The following is a 12,542-nucleotide window of genomic DNA, read 5'->3' as shown; positions in this document are numbered from 1 at the left end:
AATGAACCCATGTTGTTTGCTATAGGAGAAGAGTCCCTAACCATTTTTGTGGACAAGCGGAAACTGAGCCGAAAGACAGAAGCAGCAGGAAGTGCCCCTACAGTTGGGGGCAGTGGGAACAGCTCAGCCGTGTCCCTGGAGACCCTGCATCAGCTGGCAGCCTCCTACTTCATCGACAGAGAGAGCACCCTGCGGCGGCTGCATCATATCCAGATAGCCACAGGGGCCATCAAGGTAACTAATGGTCTGAGAGGCACTGGGGAGGCTAGAGTCTTAACCAACTCCAAGTTGGCCAGGCCTGACCGATTGAGGGGGAAGGAAGTTTTCTTATAGAAGCATAGTCAAGCCTAAACATGGTCCAGGTCTTCATTCTGCAGCAAACAGTCATGTAGATCTGCTCTGAGGCTGACTCTAGCCGAGGGACTATAGAGAAAGGGAGACAAGGTCCCTGCTCCCCCAAGGTTACATTATAGTAGGGGATAGAGATTATAAATAATTAAATATCAGCAAAGTAATTTCAGATAATGATGAAATTAAAAGAGTCATAAGGTACAGATTTTCTGGGGTAAGAGAAGGGAGCAGATAATATTCACCAGATTGGTCAGGGGAGGACACCTTTGGTCTATATATTGAAATCTGAATGAAAAGAAACCAACTGTATGTAGATCTGAGGGAAGAGTGTTCAGGCAGAGGGAACAGTAAGTGCTGAGGCCCTGAGGCAGGAACCAGCTTGGTGCTTTGGTGGAACACAGAGAAGACACTGTGACTACAGTGAAGTGAACAAGAAAGGTGCTGGTACAAGATGAGGTTCAGAAGTAGGTTGGAGCCGGATTACGTGGCCATGATAGAGAACTTCAAAGTACAATGGAAGACAACCAGAGAGTTTGAAGCAGAGGAGCAATATGGCCATACATGTTTGGAAAAGATCAATATTATTGTAACTTTAGTAACTATAACCTTCATCCCACTATCTCTACTTACATTTAGCAGAGTTCGAGGAAAGTTCATATTGTTTTAGAGAAGAGAAGACTAGTGAGAATACTGGATTTTTAGAATTCAAAATATAAAATTAGGGTGGCAAATAAGGGCCAGTCTCATCTTATATCCTGCCTTTATCCTACCCAAAATTCATAAGGAAGTCCTGTTTTTTTATTTATTATTCAATAAATATTTTGAACACCTACTATGTGTCAGTCACTCTTCTGGATACTGAGAATCCAAGAGTGAACAAAACATATTAAATCCATGACCTCATGAAGCATAAATTCTAGTAGTGGAGACATAATTAAATAAATATGCCATGTCAAGTGGGATTATTGATATGAAGAAATGAAACCAGGGAAAAGAGGGTAATGGAGATCTGGTGCTTTAGGGAATATCTGTCTAGAGCAGCGGTTCTCAACCTGTGGGTCGAGACCCCTTTGGCGGTCGAACGACCCTTTTACAGGGGTCGCCTAAGACCATCCTGCATATCAGATATTTATATTACAATTCATAACAGTAGCAACATTACAGTTATGAAGTAGCAACGAAAATAATTTTATGGTTGGGTCACAACATGAGAAACTGTATTTAAAGGGTCAGAAGGTTGAGAACCACTGGTCTAGAGAAATGTTATTTAAGCAGACATTTGAATGAGGTGATGGAGTAAGCCACATGGGCATCTTGAGAGAGAGCATTCTAGATGGAGGGAAGAGCAAATGCAATTGCCCTAAAGTGGGAGTGTTCTCGGTGGAACACCGTATGAGGTGGAGTCAAAGAGGGGGTGAAGTGGGAAATGGCACAAGTGATTGTAGGCACAAGATCATGAGCATTACTTATTAGTGACTGTTTCAGTGGTTGAGGTGAGAAATCATGGTAGCTTGCTCGGACATAGCTGGCTATAAATAAGCAGTGAGAAGTTGGCAGATTTAGAATGTATTTTGAAGATAGAGCCTACAGGACTACTCATGAATTGGAAGAAAGAAATCCAGATTAACAGCAAGATTTTTGGCCTGAGCAACTGGATGAACAGTGATTCCATTTGCTAAGAAAGGATCACCCTGGGGGAAGTACAGATCTGAAAGGAGTGAATCAAGAGTTTGGTTTTCAACATATCGAACTTGACATTTCTATTAGACATCCAAGTAGAGATATCTAACAGGCAGCTGGATATCAACACCAGGATTTCAAGAGAAAGGTCATGATTGGATATATAAATGTGGCATACAAATATATATACACGCATATTTGGTATTTAAACCCAGCGGACAGAATGAGATGAGATCACTCCAGGAGTGAATGTAACTGGTAAAGTGGCTCTGGGGCTGAGCTCTGAAGCACATCAATATTCAGAAATGGGAAAGAGGCAGAGGATCTGACAAAGGAGGGTGAGACAAAGCAGAAAGAACCAGTCAGATCATAAAGCCATATGAAGAAAGCGTGTCACAGAAGCAGCAGGCAATTGTGCTAAATGCTGTTGAGCAGTGAGATTGAGAATTGCTTAAAGGCAAACAGAAAAATGGACGCTAGCTGGAGAGTGATATGGGATCAAGGGAGGTTGTATTTTTGTTTTTCAACATTCTAGAATGTTGGTATGTTGATTGAAATGATTCAGTAGAGAGGGAGAAAGTGATGATGCAAAGAAAGATAGGAGATGTTTGCAAAAGCAATTGAGTAGATGAGAGAAGTTGATATTCCATCATGGATGGACGGGTAGGTCTCACATAGGAGCATGAACACTCACTCCATCCTTTGTGGGCAACATAGAGTACTCAGAGACAAATGCAGTGGGATGGTAGAGGGGGGGCAGTGGGGAGGGATGCAGCAGTTCTGGCCCAATTGATTTCATTTCCTCCATGAAACAAGAAACAAAGTTCTTGGCTAAAAGGAAGAGGAATTGTTGAGGAAAAAATGCATGAAATGGTCTTTTCAGAGAGTGGGAGTTAGGTATATCAGTTGATGAGATCAATGTAGTGGGTTGTTGGGCAGCACTGGATGCTCATTTGAGACTCATCGTCATAATTATAACATGAAACCTGTCAGCAGAGTTTTGAGTTTTATCAGCTACATTCAGCACGTCATATTTAGCCAGGCATAGAATAGATGAAGAGTTGGATTTAACCAAGGTGTGTGTGTGTGTGTGTGTGTGTGTGTGTGTGTGTGTGTGTGTATGCGTGCATGTGCAAGATGAAAACAAAATATGCAAGGGAGCTGAGTATAAAAAGGAGTGAGTATAGTGAGGGACCAAGGGATTTGAGAACATTAAGAGGTGACAGAAAGTAAAAAAGTGGTCAGGTCAAAAAATTGGAACTCTGAGTAGGGTTCTTCTAAATTTATGTTTAAATTATTGTTGACATTAGGTAGATTTGATGACTTGTTAGAGGGAAGAGACTAGAGGAAGCACGAATGTGTGATGCTTAATATTGAGGTTATAGAGGGAGTGCAGGTGCCAAAAAATTCAGGTTCTGGGGTATGGCCATGAGTGTGGGTAGCTAAGATGGGGTTGGAAGACAAGATGAGGAGGTGAGGTGAGGAGGCCAGGGAACTGAGAGGCCAGGGGATTAAAGGGTCATTGACATGGGTGCTATAGTCAACAGGAAGGATACAGATGTGATGGTGGTAAGAATGATGGTGGTAAACAAGCTTAATGTTGAAAATCCTCAATGAGTGAAAGTGAGCAACAGGAAAAATAGACTGCAACCAGGGGGAGTCGTGGGTGACAGAGTCCTGATGGTCCTAGCTTCCAAGCAGCCAGAGGTCATTTTGAGAGGAAAGAGAAGCAGGTTCAGGATATCACAATGGCAGACTCATCCGACTTCCACATCCAGGCGCGTGAGGTATGGGAAAACAGACAGCCACTACTAGAGAAGACGCTGGGGAATTTGTGTATTCAGGATCTGCTGGACTGTGGCTAGTGCGAAAGGTGAGGAGGACTCTTGAGAAGAGATTGAGGCTATAGGGGGGTCTTGCTGAGGACTGATGATGAAATTCAAAGGTACGATGGAAGGGGTCAGATTGGGAATCGACTGTGATTGGACTGAGTCTGAGAGAGGAGGATGACTGAAGTTGACAGGGATGTCAGGTACATTTGGGAGGCTAATGTCTTAGGCAGCTTAAAATGATGAAAGAAAACTATCAGTAGCATGCAGTGGGTTTTACCAGGAATATAGAACTCTATAGAAGCCTCTCTCCCTCTTTAGTCCTTGGCCGTGTCCAAGTTAGAGACGAATTGGTCTTATTCAGAAGTTAAAGGTAGACAAGGATCAACAACTCAAAGATCCCATTAACGTTCCTTCTTATCCTTTGACTTGACCAACTTTTCACTTTTTAAAACCCCTTCATAGCATCATTCCCTCTTTGTCTGATATATATTCCTTCGTTCATCATCCATAATTGCCCCTTTACATCATCCATTTGCCCTTTGTCTCCTGTTCATGTCCATTGCCATTCTATTACCAGTAGTTCAGGATCTCATCAACTCTTACCTGATCTTCTTGCATTATCCTTTTAACTAGTCTTCCTACCTTTATTCTCAGTTGTTCTTCCTGATTCACCCTCTATGCTGCTCACAGGAATGAAAATCATCAAATATCACCCTCTTGCTTAAATTCCTTCAATGGTTGTTGACTGTACATGGAACAGAGCCCAAACCACTGTACCCCAGTCAGGGTTGCATTGTAAGTCAATGGAAAAAACATGGGCTGGAACCCAAGAGTCTGCCAGGCTTTGAACAAGTTACAAAACTTCTCTGAACCTCAGTCTTCTCATCCTAAAACTGTTGAGCAATTAGAATAATTTCTACCTTGAAGGATTTCTGTGAAGATCAAATAAGAAAATCTATAGAAAGCATGAGCAATAGCACAACTGGAGGTTGAAAAGGGATAATTCCTCTTCTTCTTAACAAAACTATAAGGCCATTGAAGTGCTATCCCCACTGTCTTTTTAGTTTCATCTCCAAACCATCCTTTTACATTCTTCTGGACCCGTTTCCCCCCAGCCCTTCACTTACCGTTTATATCATGTAACCAATCCTATCTAATTACCAGTCTTTATCCAAATATACCATGTTCTATGTCTCCTCCCCTGGCATCTGCTGTTTGGTTTGCTTACAAAGCTTGTCTGTTCACCTGAGTGGCTCTTCCTCACCCTTCTTTGATCAGCTCAAAAAGGTAACTCTTTTATGAAGCCTTTCCTGACTCACAAGGTAGTTAAATGCCCGTCTTCAGTGTTTCAAGCACATGACTCTTCTATGGGGCTTATTAGTTCAACTATAATTGCTAGCTAACATCATGATCTCTGAGATTTTAAGGTCATTGTGGGAGGGACTGGTTCTTACACATCTTTGGTTCCCAGTAGGAGTACAGAGCTGGCCACATTTTAGGTGATGAGTAATGGTCTCTGGTGGAACACTTTTATGTCAGGACAAAAATGGGCAGGTCAACACTTTAAGGTGAGCAGAGCCAGGGGAAGGGATGCCAACATCTCCCTTTGCTCCTTAGTTTAGCAGTGACCTTGGACAGGTCACAAAGGTCTCTAGACATCACTAAGTTATGTATGGATAAGGACTTGGAGGAGGGAAGATGGGAGAAAAACACTGTATGATCTCTGTTTTCTCATGGTTCTCTGAATTACATTCCATGGGAGAATCCACTGTGCTCCTCAACAGGAAAACTTCAGGTCAGTCATCGCAGTGGAAGCTGAATAATCATCTCACATTTTATGTGTGAACGGAGATGTTCCAAAAACAGGCTTCCAAAGATGGTGGTCCCTTTTGATTATCCAACATGTTCCTCTGAGAGCAAGGTGGACCCTGATCAGCACACACCTCTACTATTGGGCGTGGCACATTATACTACAGCTGTTTACATGCCCATCTCTGTCTCCCACACCCATCATGACAAGATGGCTTAGAGTAGGGACTGCGGAGTGCACACAGTTCTGGGTCCCTTCACAGTATCTGGCATAGTAAGGCCAATCAAATGCTCAATAGGTGACAGTGGGCTGCATGGTTTAGTGAGAAAGAAACTTACTCAAGTGAGATTTGGGATTGGGTTTCAGCCTAGATGCTTCCTATCTTTATGACCTTGAGGAGTCACTGAGTTCCTTGATATGGAGTTACCAACGATTTGACTTACCTAGACCCAGGCTTATATTCAGTTGCTATGGCTACATAGTTACTAAAATATTAAAACACTTCCATCCTGGCTGATAAACGGTATTCACCACAACCCCGTGTGCCACCCTAACCATCTCACCCTCCCCTGAACACTCCAGATGCCCCCCTGCTAGTAACCAAAGGGCTAATGCACCTCAGGAGGCTTCCAGAACCCTACTTTGGCATACCCTGTCCTTCCTGCCACAAATATTGTGAATATAACCCCTGACTCTTGGCTGGAGTGACACCAAATGATATAGTTCACATGAAAACACTTTGTAAACTATAAAGGGCTGACTGCATATCCATCCTGCCCATAAGTGTCAGGATGGGATCAGAGGCATGAAGGAGGGGAGGGGGCCTGTTCCTCAGTTGCAACTCACCCTCTATTTAATCAAAGGCTGAGGAAGGACTTGGCGGGGGGTGGCTCGAGGTGCTCCGGAGCCCACACAAAGTTCAGGTGGATCCCGAGATGGCAAAAGGAAGTGGTTCTCACAAAGCATCCCAGGAGGGCTTTGTACAAATTGCTCACAGCAGCAGCCTTCGATTCAGTTTGCAGATCTTTTCGGCACACTTGGCATCGGCCCTGCTCTCCCAAGCAGCCCCACTGCTCACAATTAGAAGCCCATTTTACTCACTCTCAGCTCGGCAGGTGTCCTATCTGGTAGGACAAGAGCAGCCGGAAGTGAAGGGCAAGGGGAGGAGAGTAGGCGGCTAGAATGGTATATATGAAAAACTGGATGTGCTAATGAACCTGAGATCCATCAGGGCGTTCTGATGGCAGGCTGGTCTCTGTCAACAGACCAATTAGCACACAATTATTTCCCCTTTCTGAAAGCTTATCTGAGACACTCTGAACGTGTGCGCCTGAGTGAACTGCACTTTCCATTACCTCTGTGGGCCCTCTTTATAATCTGCTCGAGCTGCCTGCCTCTTCTACAGAGAGAGGCACAGGGCTCTCTGGACCAACTCTGCAGACTCTGGGACTCCATCACTGGGGGGAGGGGGCATTAGGCCATCCTGCTTATCAAGTCCATGCTTAGGCACTGTCTGCAAGAGCACCCTCTCCAACGCCCTCTCTCCTCCTCCTCACTTGTCTAGGGAGGACAGAGGTGACTCAGAGCAGAATAGCAGTGGGAAGAGCAGTGACTTTGGGATCTAGTAAAATCATAGTGAGCCTTCCTCCCTCTTGGAGAGCAGGCCTGATCATTCCCTCTAACAGGAAATGAACTTGGAGATCATGGTCATTGTCACTTCCTCATTCCTATCCTTGTGCCACAATTAATAAAGTGAAGCTACTCACACTCGCTCAATGAATTACCTAGCTGATTGTCCTCTGTGGAAATTACCTTTGTTAATAGCAAAGTGAAGGTCAGAAAGACCATCCGAGGCAGCCCAGAATGCTAACAGGATGGTGGGAAGGCAGATGGATGGGTGGTAGGGAGGAAGGCTTACTGGTGGGACTAAGGACAGGAAGGTGGCTGTTCTAGGTTTTCCTCCTTGGGAGTCATCCTGTTCCTACATGAAGTGTGTAGCTCCCTCTCTGCCTAGACCTGATGCTGGTGAATGGACCAGCTCAGTGGTGGGTGGATAGAAAATCCAGTGCAGAACTGTGTGACAGCGTGATGCCAGCTTGCCTGGAGTTGGGGAGGGGTAGGTCTTCCAAATACCACACCCACCATCCTACCCAGCCCTTCAACCCAAGCCATTCCATTAGGGGCAGGCTTCTCCAGAACAGGTGAGCTAGTCCTTAGCCATGGCTCTTCTTACAGGGATTCTCATACCATATGGATAAAGAAAATTTCACTTGATATAAGGCAATGTTCAGCCTTCCAGTTCAGTCTGGCAACTCACCGCTCGCTCACTCACTCACTCACTCACTCACTCACCCAATGCAGCCCTTAGTGCCCACCTATTGAGGGACACAGGCCCATGTATATCAGCCAGAACTTGGGGATTATGGAAGCATGTTTCCACTTGTCTATGCATCCTTGTGGCAGTGATTGGGGCTTACACACTGTGAGTTCTGATTGCTCCTTGAATATTTGTTAAATGAAAAAAATAAGTGAATGAATAATTAAGTTGGATGAATCCTAGCCCAGCAGGTGACTAGCTGTGTTACCTTGAATAAGTCATTTAAGCTCACTGGCCTTGGCTTCCTAATTTATAATATAAGGGTCCTCCAATTTCAAGGCTATACAGTTTGTTTTGCCCCAGGTTCACATTCGGAGAAGAAGGCAAATCACTAAAAGATGCTGTTTAAAGTAATTGTTTTTAACATTGATGTCATCTAAAGGGGTTTAACTCTATTTTCTGCTGTCTGTTGACATGCTCTCACAGGAGACACAAGGGCACCAAACTGGAGTCTGGGGACTCAAGAGTTAAAATCCTGTTTGGGCTACTCAACAGTGTGGAACCTTGGGGTCCTCCTTTGGAGAGTGACAGTACTGAGATTTATCTCAGAGAGTTACTGTGAAGGTGAAAAAGAATGATATTGGAATATGAACTTGGAAAACTGTTGTTCCTACCTTGTCTGGTCTTGTGTCCCATTCATGTACTGTGTCTATCCTTGCCCCTTGGTCTTTGCAGGTACCTCCTTTTCTCTCAGTTCCCTCCCCATTCCATCCCACCCCTACTCATCCTTCAAGACCAAAGTCTGGCTCTGGCTCACCTTCTCCATAAAGCCTTCCTTGACTACTTTAAGTTACAAATATCTCTCCTGTCTCTCACCCCACTGTATTTCAAGTCATTATCATACCAGCTCTCACTTGATTACTCTGATATATATATATTTATATATACATATATATTTCTTAAATATATATATTTAAGCCTAAGTATGCAAAATTCCCTTTAAGCATGTTGCTTATACTTTGGTATTCACATGGTAACCAGCAGAGAGCTAGAAATATGCACTTTTGAACCCATATGTATTACATCATGTTGCCCCTTCTTTTTCTCAGAGTACCTTTCCCTCCCTTCTCTTCCTGTCCACTTTCTACTTATCTTTAAGGTCCAACTCGGTTGGTTTCTTCTCTGCTACTTCTTCCCTTGTTTTCTCTTTGTTTAAAACTATGCTTTCCTCAGTAGCCATGACACACTGCTTCTGCTAGACTTGAATGTGTATCAGTCAGTTGTATATATACCTAGCCCCCACTACAGGTATAGATGAGGACTTGGAGGAGGGTAGTTGATTGTAATCTCCTGGACGATATAGTATATAATGTGTATATCTTTGTGCTCACCCCTCTTCCCCTTAAAGCCTGAAACCTATCACTCATAAATTCTCTAATTTACTGAGTACCCGGTATGTGCCAGGCACTGTGTTAACAGCTGCTGACAATATGAGCTTACTTAGTGGAGCCTTTGGTGTGTGGAGGACCCAGACATTATGAAATATTCACAGCAAAGGATGGAATAGGGTGGCCTGCCTGCCTGCTGCTGAGCAGAGGTGCCCAGAGCTCAGAGAGGGGGTGAGAGGTATCAGGGCAGACTTCGTGGAAGAACTTCGGGAAAGGCACACTATGAATATTTGATGAACTGCATGGAATTGAAATGGTGGCTGCTCAATAAATACTAGTTCATTGGTTGATTGATTGTGGGAAAAGCCTTCGGAGATTCTGAGAAGAAAGGGCCTCAGGTCCCCATCGTTCTTATTACATAATTATTTCAGTGCATTTAAAGCTCCTCATTTTTCATCTTATACTTTAAACATCAGGGAAAAACTGATAGGCCAACTTTATAATATTTTAAAATGGCTCTGATGTTTTGGAATATTACATGGCTATAAGACTTTATGTATATTTAATATACTTAGTAAAATATGCAGTAAGCCCATGGCTGATTTTCTCTAAGGACTTCCTCAGTGCCGAGGTGGGACTTAAATGTTTAATACTAATAATAATACTCATAACTCATATTTCTCTAGTGCTTTTCATCTTAGGGATCCGTCAAGCCTGTCAGCACCACAGTGATTGGCTACATCTGGGCTCACAAGCAGGCTGACGGCGTCCACATCTGGTCTCCTGTCTCCCTCCAGGGAGGGGAGGGTCCAGCTTAAAGATCCAGCTTCCTCTGCCTATGTTGAATTTTCTCTTCCCCGACACAAATGCTTTCTGGCTCCCTCTGAAAGACTGCCTCTGTGTAGAACTGTTGCTTCCAACCATGCCCCACAGATAGTCACTATCTTAGGACAAAGAAGAAAAGTGGTGTTATGCTCTGGGGGTGGGGGAACACATGCCATTCCTTTGGCTAGTCAGGACAGGACACAGAGCCTGAGATGGATGACTGGAGAGAGAAGGGCAAAGGGAGTCTCCCCTTGTTATGTAAACCCACGCTCTGCCCTTCCTGCTCTAGGTCACGGAGACCAGGACCGGCCCTCTGGGCTGCAGCAACTACGACAATCTGGACTCGGTCAGCTCAGTCCTGGTGCAAAGTCCGGAGAACAGAGTGCAGTTACTCGGTAAGCTGCACAGGGATGGTGTTCACACTCCTCCCACCTGGTAAAAGGTGTGGATCCCCAGGGAGCAGGGAAAAGTCCTGCCGGCCCTGCCCATTTGCTCACCCCCTTTTAAGACAAGAATGACCGAGAGTTCTGGGATTGGTAGTTAACAACTTTCCATCATTCATTTGAGAAAACTTCTGACATGATTTGCCCCACACCCAAGACCAATGCTTATACCACTCAACACCCCAAATCCAAAAATGCTGTCACTGTCCTACAGCAACAACGCATCCATCTTTATATGCCTTGACCTCGTTCAGCGATCTCCTTTCTTGTCCAAAGAAGCCTCTGCTTTGTCCTGAGAACACACTGGAAACAGCTGGCCTTTGCAGAATGGTTATGGGGCCACCATCTCTAGCTCAATTAAGAACTATACAAACTGTGGGACCACTGGTTACCCTGAAAGTAGTGCCCTGCTTTCTGTTATTAGTCAGTGATCTTCCATGGGAGATCAAAGCTAGGAGGAGAGTGTGAGAGGAATGGGATCCTCAACTGAAGACAGAGCAGCAAGCAGGAAAACGGGAACGCCAGAGGAAAGGGAGCTCCACTAGGTCAGGAGGTTGGAGATGGGCGGCATCACTCCTGCTGTCTGTCCCCTAGGCACGCAAACTGAGTCAGAGCTGTTTGGTAGTGGGAAAAGTTCATTTTTCTTAAGGCCTAACTGAATTGGACTCTGCTTAAGATATTATTGTCTCTGTATTATAAAATCAATAGCCCTCACCCAGGATCTACGATTACAAATTCCAGGCAACCTAAGCTGGATGCAACCCATAAATGCTTTAGGAATCAAGGAATAAATAATAAAGAGGAGTAAAAGACTCCTTAGCTGGCACCTAAGGCAGTTAGCATCTCTCTTCTCCTACATCTCTGGGTGGGCTGGGTTGGTGTCTGGAAATTAGCAATGAGGGAAGTTCAGAATGTCTGGTGGTTCATTTGGAATAGTTTATGCCATTTAATTTTATAGCCCATCACTCATGCAGACATTGCTCCGGGCACTTATTTTATAGCAGTGGGAAATGTTATGGTGAGGCAGAGGGAGGTGATAGGAGAGGTGAAAGGAATGGACTTGCAGAGGGGTGGGTGTTGAGAGCATGCCTATGGACAGGGAGTGTGGGGAGCGCAGTTCTAAGGCCCCTACAGGCACAACATCAAGAAAGGAAAATTCGGGAGCAGTTCAGAATGGGAGGGAGGCCTTAGACAAAAACACTAAACATCCACTGCAGCTGCAATTCTAACATATTTTGAATTGCTGAGACTGGGATATATACTTTGGGCTCTCTGATTGCCTGCCAAGGACAAGGTCAAGGGTGTGAAAATAAAGAGCTGGCAGACATTTGAGAAAAGGGGTACATCATATACATAAGTCCCCATGTCCCTCACCCTCCCGACACAGGATCTCACAGTGTCCCTAGCGGGGGAGCCTCCTGCAGGTCTGACCTTGAACAAGCTCAGGCTGTGTCCCAAGGCATGCCTGTCCCTCACTCATCCCTTGATATGCTTCCAACAGCCACTCTGTGTGGCTTGAAACCAACTAGGGGTATCTTCTGCTACGACTGGTAAACGAATACCCACCACAGATGGGTGGGGAAACTGAAGCGTCAGTGGATTACAGCCAAGATCAGAAGATGCTAATTAGAAGAGAGCTGAGAGCCATTTGCATGTATCCAGGCCTGACTGATCTTGGGTATTTACCACCATCCTATTTTCGAATCTCCTCAAGAGTTAAATTACATTGAGATGGGGCAGCCAGTCCTGGTGGGACAAGGGCAGCGTCTGACACCAAGCAGACTTTACTAGTTACTGTGATTTGGGCTGGTCACCGTGGTCACTGGGCTTGGATTTCCTCACCTCTAAGAGGCTTAGTATGATCACAACTGTTACTTGCAATTGTATATGGAAAGT

General features: G+C 44.7%; 1 protein-coding gene across 2 annotated transcripts in view; it reads left to right on the top strand.

Moving 5' to 3' along the window:
* Positions 1-12,542, top strand: part of BRINP2 (bone morphogenetic protein/retinoic acid inducible neural-specific 2) — a 54,803-nt gene that overhangs the window by 28,668 nt on the left and 13,593 nt on the right. The window contains exons 4-5 of one of the 2 annotated variants that reach the window (XM_005865187.2): positions 26-234; positions 10,493-10,598. In XM_005865187.2, coding sequence (XP_005865249.1) covers positions 26-234; positions 10,493-10,598 — 315 coding nt within the window. The remainder of the gene's footprint in view (positions 1-25; positions 235-10,492; positions 10,599-12,542) is intronic. The other variant, XM_005865186.2, reaches the window with a different exon arrangement.

The sequence above is a fragment of the Myotis brandtii genome, unplaced genomic scaffold, assembly GCF_000412655.1.
Source record: "Myotis brandtii unplaced genomic scaffold, ASM41265v1 scaffold1979, whole genome shotgun sequence".
NCBI lineage: Eukaryota > Metazoa > Chordata > Mammalia > Chiroptera > Vespertilionidae > Myotis > Myotis brandtii.
This window is presented reverse-complemented; position numbering and strand designations above follow the sequence as displayed.